The sequence below is a fragment of the Chanodichthys erythropterus genome, chromosome 14 (assembly GCF_024489055.1).
Source record: "Chanodichthys erythropterus isolate Z2021 chromosome 14, ASM2448905v1, whole genome shotgun sequence".
NCBI lineage: Eukaryota > Metazoa > Chordata > Actinopteri > Cypriniformes > Xenocyprididae > Chanodichthys > Chanodichthys erythropterus.
This window is the reverse complement of record NC_090234.1, coordinates 7,807,988-7,828,457: the sequence shown is the minus strand read 5'-3', so window position 1 is coordinate 7,828,457 and position 20,470 is coordinate 7,807,988. Positions and strand designations below refer to the sequence as shown.

The 20,470-nt window shown below is 37.7% G+C and overlaps 2 protein-coding genes across 4 annotated transcripts in view; both read left to right on the top strand.

Moving 5' to 3' along the window:
* The window catches only part of map3k20a (mitogen-activated protein kinase kinase kinase 20a), a 62,602-nt gene extending 55,132 nt beyond the window's left edge, over positions 1–7,470 (top strand). For both annotated transcript variants that reach the window (XM_067408648.1, XM_067408647.1), the window contains 4 exons: positions 2,631–2,747; positions 2,990–3,064; positions 4,891–5,041; positions 6,027–7,470. In XM_067408648.1, coding sequence (XP_067264749.1) covers positions 2,631–2,747; positions 2,990–3,064; positions 4,891–5,041; positions 6,027–6,706 — 1,023 coding nt within the window. In that variant the 3' untranslated portion in view covers positions 6,707–7,470. The remainder of the gene's footprint in view (positions 1–2,630; positions 2,748–2,989; positions 3,065–4,890; positions 5,042–6,026) is intronic.
* A 73-nt stretch (positions 7,471–7,543) lies between these two features.
* Positions 7,544–14,783, top strand: cdca7a (cell division cycle associated 7a). Of its 2 annotated transcripts, XM_067408652.1 has the most exons (10): positions 7,544–7,704; positions 8,411–8,548; positions 8,675–8,803; positions 8,911–9,150; positions 9,393–9,470; positions 10,393–10,587; positions 11,150–11,284; positions 11,433–11,582; positions 11,697–11,833; positions 12,665–14,783. In XM_067408652.1, exons 1-10 carry the CDS (start codon positions 7,693–7,695, stop codon positions 12,693–12,695), a joined length of 1,245 nt encoding a protein of 414 aa, XP_067264753.1. In that variant the 5' UTR covers positions 7,544–7,692; the 3' UTR covers positions 12,696–14,783. The 2 variants fall into 2 exon arrangements, with proteins under 2 accessions (XP_067264753.1, XP_067264752.1); XM_067408651.1 differs by lacking the exon at positions 7,544–7,704 and having other exon boundaries at positions 8,396–8,548.
* The last annotated feature ends 5,687 nt before the right edge of the window (positions 14,784–20,470 follow it).

Here is a 20,470-nt window from a genome sequence, read left to right as displayed (position 1 = left end):
CAATGAGTGCATTGCAGGTGATGTTGTGAGACGCCCATCTCAGTCTTACCGGGAGAAGAGGTGATGGTGAGGACTTCTCAGCGGAGATCCCGCCCGATAGTAGCCTCGAGTTTACTATCGGGCTTGGTCTTTTACTGGACAAGACCTGAGAAGATGTCCCGATGCTCCACAGTATAGGCATAAGCCCAGGGATCTCCGCCTTTCTCTCTCCTCCCGGGAAAGCCGAGCTCTCCCTACCTGCATGGGCTCAGGATCTGTGGCGGGACCGACCGTATTAGCAGCGCTGGCCGTCCGGCCCTCCACTCCCTGTAGTCTGGTGCTGGGGACCTCCAAAAACTCCAGTTTCTGGAGGCGGGAATCCACCCGTAAAGCGAGATCAACCAGCCCGTTGAAAGTCTGAGGAAGGTCCAGGGTGTAAATCTCGCGGTGAATACGGCCGGCCAGCCCATGCAGGAACACATCCCACTGCGCCTCCTCGTTCCAACGGCACTCCGCCGCGAGGGTGCGGAACTGGATGGCATAATCCGCGACCGTGCGGCTGCCCTGCTTGAGTTCGGTAAGCTGTCGAGCGGCCTCCTTTCCTGCCACCGCACGGTCGAACACCCTCTTCATCTCGGCGGAGAGTGCCTGGAACGAGGAACAACATGGGTCTTTATTCTCCCACACCGCCGTTCCCCATAAAGCCGCCTTCCCAGTCAACAATGTAAGGACGAACGCCACCTTGGATTCCTCATGCTCGAATGTACGAGGCTGCAGAGAAAAATGCAGGGAACACTTATTCAGAAAAGCTCTGCAAAACTCTGGCTCACCGGCGTAACTCTGGGGCACAGGCAGGCGGGGCTCCGGTAGATCGCGTCGCTCCAGCGACGCGGGGGGAACAGGCGGTGTGGGTGGCGCAGTGGGAGCGCGAAGTTGTTGAAGTTCCCGGGAGAGCTCGGACACCTGTGTTACCAGCGCTTGGACAGCGCGTCCGGTGGAAGTGATGCTCTCCTGCTGCTGGTCCATGCGGGAGATGCTGTGGTTGATGAACTCCGTTAAAGCTGCTGAACTCGCTGCATCCATATTGGTCAGATCGTTCTGTCACGGAATGAAGGAAGGATGCAGATGCAAGTTAAATCTCTTTAATAGAGCTTCACACCGAAGGTAGTCAGATTCAACATACACAAAGAACATATAACAGTCAGCAGGAGAGTGGTAACACAGGGACGTCGATGGGCGGTGAAGATCCGTGAAGAGTGATGACCGAAGAGCAGTGTCCGTGAAGTAATCCGTGCGTGAAGTCCAGAGAGTAATCCAACGAGAACACGAAAACCAGGAAGCAATGAATCAAAGTCCAGTCCAGGGAAACACACAACAAGCAACACAGGAAACAACACGCGGACACCGTACAACGATCTGACAAACAAGAGACGAAAGACAAGGCGTTATATAGGCAGATGGTAATTGCTCACAGCTGCCGCTGATCAACAATCAGCGGCGACGCCCACACAAAACAATCAGGTGACACACCCACACCATCACACAGACACCAGAATGAGACAGCGGATTCATGAACCGTGACAAAAGATAAAAATGCATTGGTGGAATCCGGTTCGTCCCGTAGATGGTCTGCTCTGATGATCCGTTTCCTCGCTAGAGAAGCGTTCAGTTTTTCTGCTTGCAAATTCCGTCATGTAAACAGTAAATCCGCCATGACACGAGTGCAACTGGCTTTTAAAGGGAATGGGAGATGAGACTCTGATTGGTTTATTGAACGTTACGCCCAAAACACACCCATGACTCATTAAGAGAATAAGTACAACCCTTTTAGACCATGCACTGGGCACGCTGACCATTTTTCCTAACATTAAACTAGCAAAAGTAGATTCGGACATGCCCTAACTGCACTTGCGCCATGCGCTTCAGACCATGTGCTTAGAACGTTAAAATAGGACGCATGGACTTGCAATGAATGAGGGAGACAGGTGGCCAGTTTGTTGAGACTGTGTGTTATGAACTGATTTGACACACTAAGAATTAGTCAAAAGGTAATCTGTCTTACTTTTCTGATTCAAATTATTAGACAGATCTACCTTTTTGTATAATTGAGTTTAAAAGGTTAGGAACAGCCTTGAAGAAAAAAAAAATAGATGACTAACTTTTAAGACTAGTCTAAGCAGTTTATGCATCTGGGCCCAGAATATCACGTAGATGACTTGAGAGTAGTCAGAACACCCTACAATCCACATAGAAATGCATCAAAACACTGAGAATACCTTAGCAACACCCTGGCAACCACCCACCTGTTTTTTGGGGGGAAGAACCACTGAAATGTTCTTCAGAATGTGAAGAAATTAAGATATTGCATTTCTAAGATGTTAATGAGGTGGGAGAAATTGTGAAAGTCTAGTTAGATTGAAGTGTGCAGGAAGATTCACCCTGGTTTGTGCTTTGTGTGTTCCCATTTCCCAATTCCCATTTTTGTCCTCTAGGTTGTGCTGTTGGGTTATATCACCCTCAAACTGCTAAAATCATACAGTCCACATTTCTGCATTAAGTCTATGTCCACATTTACCTGCATAAGATGCTACACTTTAACCTCATCCTGTTTTCTCATCTTGTATCTCATGCTGTCTTTCTGACCTCTGCAGGACTGCAAATGGAAAATGTACATGGAGCTTGATGGGGATGAGGTGGCAATAGCATATATCAAAGACGTGACCTTTAATGCCAACAGACCAGATGTAGATGTATTAAAGATGACCAAGGTGAGAGATACCATGTATCACTGTAAATGATGTCTCCATTAGTTTCCCACTGTGTTTTGAGGAATACAGGAGACATTAGCAAAGTTTGTTTCCTGAGGTCAAACCTGAGATAATTCTACTTTACAAATATTTACTCCACCAACACAAGTCTTAAATGTGTCATGAGTAGAGTTATGTTATGATGCTGTCATGCCTTTGTGATGTGCTTTACTGTTTGTGGTAAAATCTAAATTACTCTCCAGCCTCCGTTTGTCATGGATAAATGGATAGTCGGAATATCTGGCACACAAACTGTTGACTGCATAGTAAACTATGAGGTAAGTACCAGTCAAAAGATTCGAACTTTATTTTATAGTCTTGTTCTGCATGTACAGCACATACTACGTACTTATTATAGTAATTACAAGGTATTAACCCTGAACTCAACCCTAAACCTAACCTAATCACCTAAACCTAAAGCCTAAATGTAGTTACTTTAGTGTACTTACCTAAGAAAGTACTGAGTATTGTAAGTTTAAAATAAAGTGCAACAAATATTTTTGTAATTTGGTGTTTTTCAGAGTGAAATTGCACATTCTAGCAAGTTTTGATGAAAGACATTTTTTACAATAATGTACACAATGATACCAGCTTTGTGAAAAAGAATAACTATATTTAGCTTACTTTAAAAGCGTACATCTTACTTTAAAAGAAACTTCCTTGAAAAGAATATACTTAAAGTCCCTGTAAAGTCAATTCAAAGTATGTGTTCTGAGTTTGTCACAAACTGAATATAATGTTACCAGTCACTTAATTACATATTAAAGGGTTAGTTCACCCAAAAATGAAAATTCTGTCATTAATTACTCTCATTTCATTCATTTAGTTCATCTTCAAAACACAAATTAAGATATTTTTGATGAAATCCGATGAATCAGTGATGCCTGCATTTCCAGAAAGACAATTAACACTTTCAATGCCCAGAAAGCTACTAAAGACATGCTTAAAACAGCTCATGTGACTACACTGGTTCAACCTTAACATTATGAAGTGACGAGAATACTTTTTGTGCGGCAAAAAAACAAAATAACGACTTTATTCAACAATATCTATTGATTGGCGATTTCAAAACACTGCTTCATGAAGCTTTGAAGCTTTACGAATCCTGTGTCTTTTTAAATCAGTGGTTCGGAGCGTGAATCAAACTGCCAAAGTCACGCCCCCCAGTGGTGAACCATTGAAATGTCAAAACACTTATCACGTAACGAAGCCTCGTTTACTGAAATCACGTGACTTTGGCAGTTTGATAAACACTTCCAACCACTGATTCGAAACAAAAGATTTGTAAAGGTTCGAAACTGCAATTAAAATGTGTAAGAGTAATTCATAATGAATTATAATTGTCTTTGAAATATGGTTAAAGTGTGCTACTGAATGTACTGAAGAGCATTTATGGTAAACTAAAATATACTTTAATGTCATTTTTATTTAAACTTGTTAGTCATGTATTTAAATTAGTGCTTTTCATATCGATTAATCATGATTAATCGCATCTAACATAAAAATTTGTAAATATATGTGTGTGTATATGTATATATATATATTAATTTTAAATGTAATATTGAATTGCGCACACTACAGTTAATATTATTATCAAGTACATGTGCTTTAGTATGTTTGGCAACACATCAAAATAAGTGTACTTCTTTAAAGAATGACAAAAGATTATTAAAACAATTATTTAAAATGTGCTTTAATGCAAGACTTTTAATTTGACATTATATAGTCATGTAATTGTACTCTTTAAGTACACTTAAATGGACTTTTATTTCAGGAACATATTATCTGTTATTAAAATTATATTTTTTAAAAACTGTACTAAGTGTACATACAATACAACTTCTTTTTCACAAAGGTAACAATGCATATTAAGAATGTAAATGGTTGATTTTAATTTTATGTTATCTTTAACATCTATTCATAACATCTGTTTAGCTACATAAATATTATAATAACCCATTTCATGAATCTCCTTATGTGCAACTTGCTTAATAGTTTATTCAGTATGTCTTGTAGTTACTTGAATAACGGCATGTTCAAATGTGCCATCAAGGTTATAAGGGGACACGAGACAGTTTTCAACTGGTGCCTTGTTTCCTGACAGAGTAACGTGAGATCTCCGAAGTGCACGAGACATGTGCACACAGTGATGTGGAGTCCAGACAGCGGGAGGGACGTGATCAAACCAGTGGAGCTGGTCATTGAGACGGCGGCGAGCATCAGGGAAAGTTACAACAGAAGCAGGTCCAACTCAGGTAATACACTACTGATTCATAGAGAGCGTATTAAAATGTGTTATATTGAACTTTCTTTTGAGCTATTTCAATATAATTCCAAGAGATTAATTCAAGTAAATAATAATTGTTTACACAAATTGTATGTTGACTGTATTTGTCACATTTAACCATTCAACCCTGGTACCGAATTTATAGTAAAAAAAAAAAATCTTTAAGTAACCAACTCGTGCCATCCAAGTAAATGCTTCATTTAGGCAAATATTTAGCCCAAGTTTTATTTATTTAATTATTTTATTCATTTTAGTTTTATTTGGATTTTAATAGTTCTGTTAAATTGATTAATTGCGATTAATTGCATCTAGCATAAAAGTTTGTTTATATAATATGTGTGTGTGTGTGTATATATATATATATATATATATATATATATATATATATATATATATATATATATATATATATATGTATGTATATATATATATATATATATATATATATACATACATACACACATACACACATATCATATATATATATATATATATATATATATATATATATATATATATATATATATATATATATATAGTATATGCTTCCATATGTAAAGCACTTTGAGTACCCACAAAAGCGCTATAGAAAATTAACGAACTGTTATTATTATACATGTGTGTGTGTGTATGTATGTCAAATTATGTCCAATGTCCAATTATCGCAATTAATTGCATCTAATATAAAAACTTACATATATAAACTTTTATGTTGGATAAGATTAATTGTGATTAATCGATTTGACAGCACTAAATTTTAAGGATTTTATTTGTTAGAAAAAATTGCAAACCCCACATAAAATGAATGGAAAATAAACCAGCTCGTATAAAATTTATTTTGACCTCCTGAGATTTCATTTATTTTCACCCATCTGTTTTTAAAAGCCCTGTTTTGTAACTACTTTGTAAAATCGTTAAAAATGCCTTGGTTTGTCATTCTGTTTCTCAATCAGGTGTTGATCCCAGATGGATTTACAATCTGAGAATGAAGCAGATGAGAGAGCAACCTACCCAGGAGTCCACAGGCAAGATGACCCTCCCTCAGTTCCTTTCTGTCTTCGGCAACCAATCATCATACGCCGCTGCTGTGAGGAAGTCACCCAATCGCAGACCTCTCACTCCATGGACAGACTCGCGGAGTTCCTCTCCCACCCTTTCTGTCAAACTCTCCACCATCCACCTGGGGTCAAAGGGCAGTAGCCCATCCAGCACAACATCCGAGAGTGCCTCAGAACGAGAGCGCCCCCCTAGTGCTGGAGCAAAACATACCTATAATAGAAAAACGTACTATGACGACACACTGAAAATCACTGGAGGAGGAAGAGGAGACGGAGAAGCCAGGAGGTTTAATCAGGTGACACCGAGAGGATCCAGAGGCTTCCAACATGCTGGACGTCCACGAAACAGTTATATAACGCCAGCGAACCACCAGCGCCCAATACCGGGGATATCAATTGTCACTGAAGGGGTGAAGCAGAAAGGGGCGCCTGAGGAGGCCGGGTCTGGCGATGGGGAGTGGATTAAAGTAGAAAGAAAGAAGCCTAATAAACAAGAACATAAACATCAGGAAGTAAGGCAGGCCAGAAACCGCCCACGCAGAGGAGGGAGGGGAGGAGGCCGTGTTCGAAGTTGAGCATGTATTCTGATAGAAGGGTTGGTAATGATACAAGTTCGATTCACAGTAAGGGCTAAACGGGGACCTGATCTTATAACCAAAGAAAGTACTTAAACCTAGTTGTTCCTAGAGGATTGTTGGTGTATTGTAAGTACTTAAATAAAAGTGTCTTCTAAATTGACACTGATTAAGGGCAAAAGTTCACCATGAAATGGATATACTGATCTTAAATGTCATAAATTATTATGCTGTTCCTGAAAAAGGCCCATTACCTTTGCTTTTTTTAAAAAGTTGATATTTCCATAGGCTTAAAATTTTGTTTTGTGTTATGCGTGCGTGCATATTGAAACTATGCCAAATACTTCACTGATGATCATAATTGAGGACATTTTCTATTAAACTGTTTTGATAATGTATGCCTCCAAAGCAAATGTGGTTATATTATATTGTGGTATTTTATTGTGGAGGATTATTTCATTTATATGATATTAAAGATGTATTTATTATTATATTGGTGGAATTTTAAACTTGGTCAATTTATAAGATATTAATAAAATGTAAACTTCGAACCAACACTTTGCTTGTTTCATCTAGTCAGCATTTCGCGCGATTTATGTGTCCTTATGAAAATGAGCTCTGAGGTTTGGCGCCACAGCTGAAGATCCTGTAAGCGCTTGTAACGCCAAATAGACATATAATTATATTCACCCTTATTTTACTAACCCCAGACTTCTAATGCAATTGTATCACAAAATTTATACTGAACTCATAATTAAATGAATAATAAAGCTCTTGAATCTTCAACGTATTCGACTGGGCTACTTTATTAGCTTTACACGCCTTCCAGGACTCTCGTGTGGCGCGGAAGACAGTCACGCCTCTTCAACATTTACGCGCCAACTTCCAGACTAAACACCGCGCCACAGGACAGAGACACACACTCGCAGAAGATTCGGGCTCACTGTAAACTTACACCCCCTCAAACCACAGAAAACTACAACACGATGCGCTCCAAGGTAACGTACAGTAAAATATGCCAGCTTTTGTTTTCTGTTGGCCTGGAAGTATAGCAGCTGTATAAGTGTGTGTTTTGTGAATGAATGAAGGCTGTCGCGGCGTTTGTAGTTAAAGTGCGTTTCAACGCTGTAAAAGAGTTAAAACATCAGCTAGATCGATTGTTCATGTTGTGTCTTTGTTTGGGAGGTATATATATATATATAATTCGAGAGCATGTTTGTTTTGTGTTGTTTTAAAATTGTTTGGTGGGGGCAGGGCTCGTCCCTAATTTAAGAAAAAACATCAACGTGTAAAATTTAATTATAATATAAAAAAAATGTTACCTAACGTTAGAGAAGTTGAAATAAGCTTCTACAACGCTGTACAAATGATTTAAATGTTCTTATTAAAATATTTTGTATAAAAAGAAATGCATTTAATTGTTACATTTTTAAAAGTTTTTAAAACGGTTTCTGCCGCAGAGTTCACGCCCCCCAGACACAGATGACGTCGAATTTTACTCCCTGCCATTTTAAGTTCTTGACTAAAACTGATTTACAGCGTTTAAAATTTAAAACATTACTTTCAGTATAGCATACAGGCCCTCTTATTTCCAGCAGCAGATCTGAAACCTTGATCTCTATTAAACCAGTCCGACATGTGTCCGGTTTATTTGAAGTACTTGCTGGACTCTCTTTCTTCATTAACTGTATGAATACTGTACAGAGGCTGCAGGCGTCTCCGCCCTCCACCAGGATGAACCTGCGCAGTTACAGGAGCACTGCTGTGGTTCCCATGGAAACCTCCTCTTCCTCCTCGGATGACAGCTGTGACAGTTTTGGATCCGATGGTTTTGGGAACTCGGTACGACATGAACTTTTTCCATGTGTAAAATTGACCTGCAATTGTGTTCGTGTCTTTCAGCTACCGCCTGCTCATTTTGAACCCATGATGACACATTTTGTCTTTTTTTTTTCTTTTTTCTTCTAGAAGAGACCACTGAGACAGACGAGAAGCTCTGCTCAGATTGAGAAAGTGTTTAACGTTCTACCTGTGACTGAGGAAGAGGACGCGTGCAGCGGTTTTGAGAATGACCTGAATGATGACATGACAGAAATGGTTTGTAACTAGAGGAAACACTGAAGTCTCAGCTTGCTGCTTTATCATCATAATGGCTTTTGAAAGGAGGCTTATGTTCAATTAATCATATATGTATTTCCTTTCAGAAAATGGACTCCGACGCTGAGACCTGTTCACCTCCAAGGAAAACTCGTAAATCATTCACGCTCCGAGTAGCCATGAAGTTCCCAAATAAACGGGCCAGTCCATCAAAGCCAGTGACACCGGTGTCCAAACCCAAATCTAAACCTAAACCTGAACCCAAACCCAAAGACCCAGAGTCTGACTCTGAGAGCGACAACTTCATGCTGAAGAGAGCGCTGAACATTAAAGAAAACAAAGCTATGGTGAGCAAGTCAACCTCTACATGCACGTGCATTACCTTAGAAAATTAATAAAATCAGTAGTTGATTTTCATATTTATAAAATTGTCTCCGCATGTAGCCATGCCACCCAGGCTGCCTATTATTTTGCACTTATGTACTTGAAGTTTGAATGTAATTCTAACGATAAGAGAGTGTGATTTCCAGTTTTAATAGAATTGTGAGCTTTATTTATTTATTTATTTTTTTTCCCCTTCTTTTTGTAGCTTGCTAAACTAATGGCAGAGCTGGATAAGGTTCCTGGACTCTTTCCTGGGAAGGCTGCTTTGTCACAGGGCAATACGGTAAGACTTTAGGGTGCTGCTATTAATATTAATAATACAATTGATAATCTGTGTTAATTCCAATACTAATAGTAATGATGAAAACGGTAATTATTATTATTATTACTAAAAGTATTACTAAAAGTATTACTATTAATAACTAATTGATGCTAATGATGATAATATAATTAGTTTGCAATTTTCTTGACCGATTTCAATTTCCTTTTTTTGTTAGTCTGATTTTCTTTCTAAGAACTATAATTGACAGTGTATATACAAACAAAGTCCACTTTTCTTCAATGCAGTTTTTTCATTAAAACAAGTAAAAAGTCAGTAATAAAATAAAAACAAACTAATTGCAAACAGCACAAATAAATGCACGCACTTACTGGGTGATGTGGAGGCGCCGGTGAAAAATTTAGTTGAGGGCAGCCCTAATTCATAGTAAAAATTCTGGGTCTGGGAAGATCATGTGGGAAACCAGCTGAGTCCGATCCCTGGCCAGTCGACTGGTATAATGATGATAATAACAATAATAATGATGATGATGATAATAATAATGATAGATAATATTATTGTAGTAGTTTGTTGTTAATAATTAATTATTATTATTATTATTAACACTATTAATAACTTATTACTTAATCTATAATAATAATAATAATAATAATAATTTATTATTAATAAAATAATCTATAATAATAAACTTTATGTAGTAGTAGTAGTAGTAAAATCTCTTATAATAATTTTTATTAATGTATTTATTATTAATAATAATAATTATTTTTATTAATGTATTAATATTACTATTAATAATATTAATACAAGTATTTTTTATCATTAATAATAATAATTAATAATAATACTTTATTATACTATAGTAGTGTTTATTATTATTATTTTACCTTACGTTTATTTGTTTTCTCTCCTCCTCCTTGGACAGCCTCGTCGTGTTCCACGTCGCTCTTTGGAATCCAATGCAGCTCGGCGGAGAAACCCGGAGCGCACGTCCCGCCCTCACACACGTTCACGCTCGCTGGTAGATGGACCACCCTCCCCCCCTCCAGAGGATGAACCCGAGGACAAATACAGCCTGGTTCGCAAAAACAGAGGTGACGATGATGATGATGAGGAAGAGGTGAGTTTCTTGGCATAAAGTAAATGTTCTTTGTTTTTTGTAAAAAAAAAAAAAAAAAAAAAATTGGAAGGGTTGAAGTGAATTACAAGTGTGCTTGCAGTGGGCTTTTATATGTTAATCTCACGTCATAAAAGTGTTCAGAGGTGCGAGTACGTTCTCGGACTCTGCCGAACGCACGAGCGCTCTTCGTGAGCCTTTGAGCGTGCAGTAAAAAACTAGCCTAGAGCGCCATCTGCTGTTAACTAAACTCAGAATTGATTCAAGAGAGAATCGTGATGCATTTGGAAAATCTTAGAATTGCATTTCCTGATTCACAATGCATCGATTTATTGTCCTCGCCCTATCCCCTACATCTTGAATGGTCTGAGGGTGGGTTAATTAACACCAAATTTTCAGTTTTGGGTAAACTGTCCGTTTAATTGTTCAAAGAAGTGTCTTACTGACCCTAAATTAACTTTTGAATGGTAGTGTACATGCAGTCTCAAAATGCATTTCTTGTCATGTTGGATTTAGGTTAAGTGCCTCTATTGAATATCTTTTGTGTGTGTTTGTGCTTGAGTAGAAAGAACCACGGCGGCGCAGTTATAACAGCACTCTGACGATTCCTCACGTCGTGAGGCCTGTGGAGGAAATCACTCAGGCTGAACTGGACAACATCTGTGTCAACGTCAGAGAGAAGATTTACAACCGTGCCACAGTGAGTCTCCTTCTTCAAAATCTAACCTGGAGATCCTCTGATGACTTCAGTTCATGGCATCTGTTTGCTACCCACGCTTCTGTTTCCCAGCTTGTCTGACTTGTTCTAGAACTGTACGTGACCATGTGACTGTGCTTTTGTCCATCAGGGTTCCACCTGCCATCAGTGTCGCCAAAAAACAACTGATACCAAGACCAACTGCCGCAACCCAGAATGCGTGGGTGTTCGCGGACAGTTCTGCGGGCCTTGTCTCAGGAACCGCTATGGAGAAGAGGTCCATGATGCCCTCCTGAACCCGGTTAGTGTTTGTTCATGTTTTGACATCATTAGCACTGGAACGTGGGTTGTGATTGGACCAGCATTTCTCTAAATGATTCAAGCATATTGCTGAGATGTCATTGTGTTCTTCTAGGAGTGGCTTTGCCCCCCATGCAGGGGCATCTGTAACTGCAGTTTCTGCCGTGCCAGAGAGGGGCGCTGTGCTACAGGTGTGCTCGTGTACCTGGCCAAGTACCATGGCTATGACAATGTCCACTCTTATCTCAAAAGGTAATAATTTTTAGTAGCTATTACTGTTCATTTTATTGTAACACTACTGTATATAACCACAGCAACAGATGCACTTTTTTTTTTTTTTTTTTTTTTTTTAAGCCTACACTTAAAATGAGTTAAATGCACAAGTTAAATATCAACTTAAATGATAAAATGGTTTCTACTGAAATATAAACATTTAAATTATGGCTTTAGTAACTTTTCATGTCTTTTAACGGATGCTTGAATAAATCTATTACAAATACTTCATATATTTATTAAAATGCTCCTCCCTGAAGTTATTTCTAGTAACAAACGAGTTTATGAACATTAAGTTGTACTGTATCTTTCAACACTTGATTATTGGATGGGAGGTGTGCTACAAATAATGTTTGACATTGTTGCATCAACTGAAAACGGCTTGCGCTAAAACATCTGTTCATCAAAATGAAGATCAGTTCAATGAGAAATCAATATTGTCAACCCAGTGCTACTTGTTGTAGCTTATCCACGTTTGCACAACACTATGGTCAAAATGCACCATCATAAAGCACTAATTAAATGCCACTGTTTCAGTCAATGATTTTCGGCCATCAAAAACAGTTTAGACTAATTATTTCAGCCAAAATTTTTTGGTTGCTGAAATTTGTGCAGCATAAACTTTAATAATATAAATGTGTAACTGTTCCAAACGTGTGGACTGCCAATCTATACAGCTATTATATCTATACAGAATTATAGTTTGTGTATGTAGACTTCTCACTAAGTTTTGGGACAGAACTGTTGTCACTTTATGGCTTTTGGGGAATCTACAAAGGAGTAACCGATGTCTCTAATCTCTCTCCACAGTTTAAAGAAGGAACTGGAGGAAAGTGAATAAAATGGCTTCCATGTTCTGCGGAGTCCAACCAGAACTGACATCGTCCTCAAGTGTCTTGTTAATCGTTGATGTGATTCACATAGCTTCCTTAAACCTGCTGCAGGTTCATTTTGAGTAGACCGTTGGGAGTCTACATGAAGTCTTAATAAATTTGCATTGTTTTAAATGTATTTTTAATTTTTCCAAGGGAGTGGTTTTATCTCTGTACTGTATTGGTTACTTTGAAAACTGTTGGCTGCAATACTTGTTCTTGTTTTTACCATCTTTTTAATCGGCATGTTCTTCCGACGCTGTTTTGACTGCGCAATGTTCTGCTGTAGTAATGGAATAAAATTTGTGCTTTTTAATTTCTGTTGTCTTTATGGGTCAATGAATGTTCAAAGGTAAAATGATGTTGGTTTTGTTTTTAAATCTTTTATACCATTTTCAACTAGATTTGAGGTTAAAATGGTGCAGTCAAGTATTTGTCCCTGTCTTCAGTAGATTTTCGTGTACATGTAGCGTTTCAGTACTTTTAAAACAGTCATAAGAGTATCTGAAAGATTGGTTTAAAAAAAATAATTTTTTTTTAAAAACAAACCCTGCAGATACCCTAATGACTGTTTCAGAAGTACTGAAACGTTGCACAAATTAAAGGTGCCCTAGAACCTGTTTTAACAAGATGTAATATGTCTAAGGTTTCCCCTGAATGTGTCTAAAGTTTCAGCTCAAAATACCCCATAGATTTTTTTTTTTTTTTTTTTTTACTATTTTGGGGCATCATTAACAATGCACCGATTCCGGCTGCGGCCCCTTTAAATCTCTCACTCCCTGCCCCCCCGAGCTCTCGACTATAATACAGTGCATTTACAAAGTTCACACAGCTAATATAACCCTCAAATGGATCTTTACAAGATGTTCGTCATGCATGCTGCATGCATGTGTTGGATCATGTGAGTATAGTATTTATTTGGATGTTTACATTTGATTCTGAATGAGTTTGATAGTGCTCCGTGGCTAAAGCTAACATTACACACTGTTGGAGAGATTTATAAAGAATGAAGTTGTGTTTATGAATTATACAGACTGCAAGTGTTTGAAAATGAAAATAGCGACGGCTTTTGTCTCCGTGAATACAGTAATAAACGATGGTAACTTTATCCACATTTAACAGTACATTAGCAACATGTTAACGAAACATTTAGAAAGACAATTTACAAATATCACTAAAAATATGTTATCATGGATCATGTCAGTTATTATTGCTACATCTGCCATTTTTCGCTATTGTTCTCGCTTGCTTACCTAGTCTGATGATTCAGCTGTGCACAGATCCAGACGTTAATACTGGCTGCCCTTGTGTAATGCCTTGAACATGGGCTGGCATATGCAAATATTGGGGGCGTACATATTAATGATCCTGACTGTTACGTAACAGTCGGTGTTATGTTGAGATTCACCTTTTCTTCGGAGGTCTTTTAAACAAATGAGATTTACAGAAGGAGAACAATGGTGTTTGAGACTCACTGTATGTCATTTCCATGTACTGAACTCTTCTTATTCAATTATGCCAAGGTAAATTCAATTTTTGATTCTAGGGCACTTTTAATACCATACAGGCAAAGTAGGGCAATGTATATGGAAACGTTCATTTGTAAACTGTTTATAAAACCCATGATTTAAACAACTTTACAGTTCAAATATTACAGGTACAATTATAGATTTTTTTTTTTTAAGACTGATTGAATCAAAAGTATAGTTTATATTTATGCTGCATAAAAATAGGTCAATTTCTGCATTGGTCAAAACTTACAGAAGCGCTTGATTGATAGTATATGGCGCTTACAGAGTTGGAGATTATTGTTAACTGGCGAGACTTAACACAAGCGATTTTATTTTTAAAGCACAATAAGATGCAGAAGAGAACTCAATTCTGTATTTGCACGCTGTCTGAGAACACGCGCATCTTATTGTGCTTCTACACAGTCAAATACGCACACAAATATGTCTAATTGCTCATCTTGGTGAGTGTATGCGTGAACACAGCTGGTTATGTCTTAGGTAAACAATTAGGGAAAAACTGTTAATATATTGGATGTGTCCATTAAGTCTGACAGCAGCCTAATAAACCTTCATTTGCATATTATTGGATCTATTGTATTTATTTGTCCTATCACTTGTAATTAGAATGTTTATGTAGCCTACAGCAGTATCTACTGCAATCTTGAGAACTTTTTACATACATTTCTTAAGCTAGTACTTTTTACTGTGGTAATAAAAGTGACATTTTTTTTTTAAACATGATGGCAACTTTTAATGAGGCCAAAAGACAAAAAATATTTCTAACCTATTAGGAGTAGTTAATATGCCAAAAATGATAAAAACAATTGATTTTCTTTTTCTTTTTTGTGGGGCTAGTGAAAAAAAAAAAAAAACAGTGTTGAGCCTGGAGTCCATGCTTGCTCTCTCTGTGGGGAAAAATATATATAATTTATTCACTGTTTATTATAGACTATAGCTTTGTACTGTGGTAAATATGATTTATGCAGGTGTGGCTTGTATAGGCAATCAGGACAGAGTCCTAACAAAATATTCATCCATTTGAAAACAGATATATATAATAAACTGGCCCAGTAATGTAATTTGTTAACCATAAACACATTAAAAATGCTGACATGTCATAGCCTATTTCATTTTTGACAAGAATGAAAACTTCTGTAAGTCTGTCCCTCACAGCCTCGTTTTCATCCATGTAAAATTCACTCAGAAATATGTCACAATACATCTATGTGGCCATAACTCCCATTACATGGTGATTTTAAGTTTGTTCAGCAAGATACTATTAATGAGATGATGTGAAATCAAAGATCAAAACGACAAGATGCAATAGAGGTTTACATTTATTCCATTTAAATTGGCATTGCTTGCCAAGTTTTAAGGTTAAAACAAGTCTAAGATATTGAGTTAATGACATACAGTAGTTAGACTCGGACTTGAGTTAACTTGACTTGGTCAAACTCAACACTACTGCAGAAATATAGCGGTTACCTCTGTAAACAAAGCAGGTAGTGCTGTGCTTATAAAACTACTGTATTTGGCATTATATAGATGTAATATGAAAACAATTTGCCATCGAAACTTTCATTGCTGAATGGCAATGTATAAGCATAAGCACCATAAGGTAAACATGGTCATAATTCATCAGCGTTGTTTTAACTTTAAAACATGCAGCGCTCACATTTATTTAAATCATTTCCTTTTGAAGTTTAATGATCACGTTAAGCCATATAGCAATTCCTGGTTTTCTGTCCCTAAATTTAAGACTTGTTGAAATATTGAAGACATTTTATGGCCTTAAATATGATGCTTAATTTACGACTTAAAGGGTTAGTTCACCCAAAAATGAAAATTCTGTCATTTATTACTCACCCTCGTGCCGTTTTACACCAGTAAGACCTTTGTTGATCTTCAGAACACAAATTAAGATATTTTTGTTGAAATCCGATGGCTCAGTGAGGCCTGCATAGCCAGCAATGACATTCCCTCTCTCAAGATCCATTAATGTACTAAAAACATATTTAAATCAGTTCATGTGAGTACAGTGGTTCAATATTAATATATGTTATGAATCAGCGTGCAGGCCTCACGGACCCATTGGATTTCAACAAAAATATCTTAATTTGTGTTCCGAAGATTAACGAAGGTCTTACGGGTGTGGAACGGCATGAGGGTGAGTAATAAATGACAGAATGTTTGGGTGAACTAGTCCTTTAAGGGGACCTTTGTGTGAGTATTGAATTTATTTGTCAACATAAAGTGACCTTTGCCCTGTAATGACATATCTTTTGACATTTCAAACTGTCTTCTCTGATGACGTGTTTACTGGAGTGAGGGTGGAGCAACCTGTCACTCACATCAGATCCACCAATAGAAAACCACAACCATCCAATCAATTCCCAACGGACAAAATCAAGCCCTATTTTATGTAATTTCTAGACCTGGAAAAGTAATGTAAATTACTAAAATCTTAAAACTCTATAAGCATTTTTATAATTAACATATGTTTTTTAAAATAAAACGTCATTATCTTTAAAGTATATCACAGACAACTGGAAAAGGCATGGGGTGTTCATATATTATTTTTGGACAACGAGGGTCCTTGGAGTCAAAAAAAAAAAAAAAAGTTCTACAGGGTTCATCTCTGATCTTGGCTTTCTCAGGGAGAAAATGGTTTCCAACATTTCCATTTCCAACACACATATATATAAAACACGCCAAGTTACCTGGGTTATAGCACATTAATATATTTATATGCATTAAAATATTAATATTAATTTCATTTTATAAAAACAATACAGGTTAATACCAGGTGCTTTTTTTTTTTTTAATAGATTAGCACACAAAAATAAGCGTCAGGATTCTGTGATTCCCATATTTACCATATTAATGGAGAACCTCCTCTTACATCTGACAGAACAGCCCCAACCAAACATTTCATATTACAGCAGTGAATCCGCCTCAACATCTATTTCAGCAGAAATTCAATCAGAAAAGAATATTGCGGTTATTTGAACATGCCCTTAGCTCTTGCCCCTCTGTGCCCCTGTGGGTTAAGAGGGCATAAGGAGGGGGAGGGGGGTGGGGGGTGGGCTATTACCACGACCCCCCCAACCGGAGCCCTGCAGAGGAGAGTGAAAGCGCTGTGATATACTGCAGTCTGCTCGTATCCCTCATTAGAGAGCTGCCACTAATGGTGTGGAAATAATTAGCAGACTCTAATGGGAAATCTTATACCTGTGAATCATTTTTCCCTGTTAAAGCTCTTTCACAACCCTCAGCTCAATCGTTCTTTCCTTTTTTCCTTCCTCTTCAGATCACCATGGACTTGCGGATTTCTGATATTGAACGTCCCTTTAGTATAGGCCAATTCACCCTGCACAGATAAACGCCAACAAACACGTCTGTCGGAGTTTGTTGGATCAGTGTGTTACCCGTCGCCGTTTATCGGCATTGGTCCGAGTTTGATTTCACCCGACTGAACATGTTCAGTCGCCGTTTGTCGGGTCTTTGAATGTCTGAGCAGTGTGATATGATTTTCCAACAAACACCAACAAACTCTGACCAACTCTAATGTAAACATCCTTTATTGATATGAAAATACCCCAAACCTCACGAAAATCACATACAAATCATATACTATCGTATCGTATGTGTTTATTAGCTTCATGTTTCGTGCGTAGAAACATTTTTCTGGGAAATGAAAACACAAACAGAGCGCAGGAAGCCGCCAATGGTTATCAGATCGCATAAATCAGTGGATTATGAATAGAAATGATGATTCTAACTAGCTTGTTTAAGTACATCATTATTTCTCCAAGTATGCACAGTTTTAGACTTTTGGAAGCCCTAACAGCGATGCTGCCAATTTAGCGATTTTGTTGCTAGATTTAGCGATTTCCCTGCCTCTTTTGAGACTTTTTCAAAAGCCTAGCAACTTCTTGGACAAACCAAATTCCATGACTCGCCCACTGATCTATATTTATATTAATATAGATCTGTGAACTCACAAGTATGACGTCATCTAGCGACATTTAGCGAACAAAAGCCTAACGAGCGCTTTTCAGTGCTGCTGTGTGAACACAAATAAACCACAGCAGATGTGGCTGAATATGAATGCGTTTCAAAATATCATAAATTCTGACATAAATTAAGAAATTGCTGTCACTGCAACTGAATTTTTATCACAAACAGAGAACAAATATCGAAGCTGGAGTATTAATCTTTCTAATGAAACAGTTTGTCCAGATCAACTGCAGTTCTCTGGTATACACCCCATCTTTCCCGTCACAGCAACCACAGCTTCACCCACAACCTCTTTTGTTTTAAACGCCCTCTTTTCAGGTGAAAAATGAAACATAAAGACATTCTGACTCGAAGTTTGTCGGTCTCTGTTAGGGCAGTGTGAACCTGACAGTTGTTTTTCATAAAATTCAAAATCCAATGGCCAACCTGATTGTCTGTGTTTGTTGGCCTTTGTCTTTTTTAGGACATTTAAAGATAAGCTTTACAGGTCTTTTTACTGAACAATGATTTTCGTGCTTTTTTCAGTGAACCATAAAGAAATTTTGCACATACACCTGTGGAACAGTCCTTAAAGGATTAGTCCACTTTCAAATAAAATTTTCCTGATAATTTACTCACCCCCATGTCATCCAAGATGTTCATGTCTTTCTTTCGTCAGTCGAAAAGAAATGAAGGTTTTTGATGAAAACATTCCAGGATTTTTCTTCTTATAGTGGACTTCAATGGTCTCCAGACGGTTGAAGGTCAAAATTACAGTTTCAGTGCAGCTTCAAAGAGCTTTAAACGATACCAAACGAGGAATAAGAGTCTTATCTAGCGAAAAGATCGGTCATTTTCGAAGAGAATACATCTACAGCTATGGAAAAAATTAAGAGACCACTTAACATTGATTTCTGAACTTGGAGTGGTCTCTTAATTTTTTCCATAGCTGTATATATGCTTTATAAACACAAATTGTTGTCTTGCACGTGCGTCCGCTTTTTTTCAAAACGCTTACGCTGTATGTCCTACACCTTCCCTATTCTACTTACAGAAACGAACACAGTAGAATAGGGAAGGCGTAGGATATACGGCATAAGTTTATACAGAATACGGAAGAATACAGAAAGCGGAAGCACATGCAAGGCGATAATTTGTGTTTATAAAGCATATACAGTTGTATTTTTTTTCCGAAAATTACCGATCGTTTCGCTAGATAAGACTCTTATTCCTCGTCTGGTATCGTTTAAAGCTCTTTGAAGCTGCACTGAAACTGTAATTTTGACCTTCAACCATTTGGGCTCCAGTGAAAGTCCACTATAAGGAGAATAATCCTGGAATGTTTTCTTCAAAAAAAATCTTGGATGACATGGGGGTGAGTAAATTATCATGAAAATGTTATTTGAAAGTGGACTAATCCTTTAAGACACTAAGAGATGGTAGACAATTAAGGTCACAGTTCCAATAACTTAAGAGACCTTTCTACTGACTCTGAAAAACACCTGGAGAAAGACGCCAAGGCTCCCTGATCATGCCATAGTCCTGCTGCAGGAGGTCTGCAGATATGATCAGAACAATAAACTGCAATGTCTGTAATGTAAGACGCCAAAGTGCTACAGAGAGACATGAAGGACAAAAATAAATAAAAAAAATAAAATAGCAGTTGGAAGTGAGAGGATGCTTCTTTTTTTGCCAAGTTTATATATAAGTACCATGGACGGTATTACCATCATTGTATGGCTCCTTTCTTACCCAAAGTGACCACAGTGCACATGACTTTTGTCTACATCCTGAGATCTTGATCAGTGGTGATACTTCCTCTCAGCAATCCTTCAGTTTCCATCTGCAGGATTTCATCTAAAACAACATGCAACATAAAACAAGTGATCATTTGTTATTAAAATACTTTTTAATGGCAAAAAATACTTACATTTATGGGTCTCTCTGCTCGCTCGGTCAGCCATATTGGAAATTTCTCATACCCCTTCGTCTGAAGTGAGGTCCCGAAAAATCTTCGTTTGAAGGGCTACCTGGCCCTTCCCCCTACCCCTTCCCCTCCAACCTAAAGAGAACTGAGACACTGCTGCCCCTTCGTGTGAACGCGCAAAACAAAGGGGAAGGGGAAAGTGAAGGGGTAAGGGGTAGAATTGGGATTGGGCCTTCTATAAGAGACTCTTTGAACAAAGAGTGAGAGCAACAGTACATCAGAGTCTTTAGACACATTTTAAATGTTT

Excerpts from the sequence above, each read along its gene's own strand:
- cdca7a (XM_067408651.1), top strand. The coding sequence starts at position 8,396 with ATGAATACTGTACAGAGGCTGCAGGCGTCTCCGCCCTCCACCAGGATG. Across the intron at positions 10,588-11,149 it reads ATGATGATGATGAGGAAGAG|AAAGAACCACGGCGGCGCAG; the intron begins GTGAGTTTCTTG and ends GTGCTTGAGTAG. Across the intron at positions 11,834-12,664 it reads GTCCACTCTTATCTCAAAAG|TTTAAAGAAGGAACTGGAGG; the intron begins GTAATAATTTTT and ends CTCTCTCCACAG.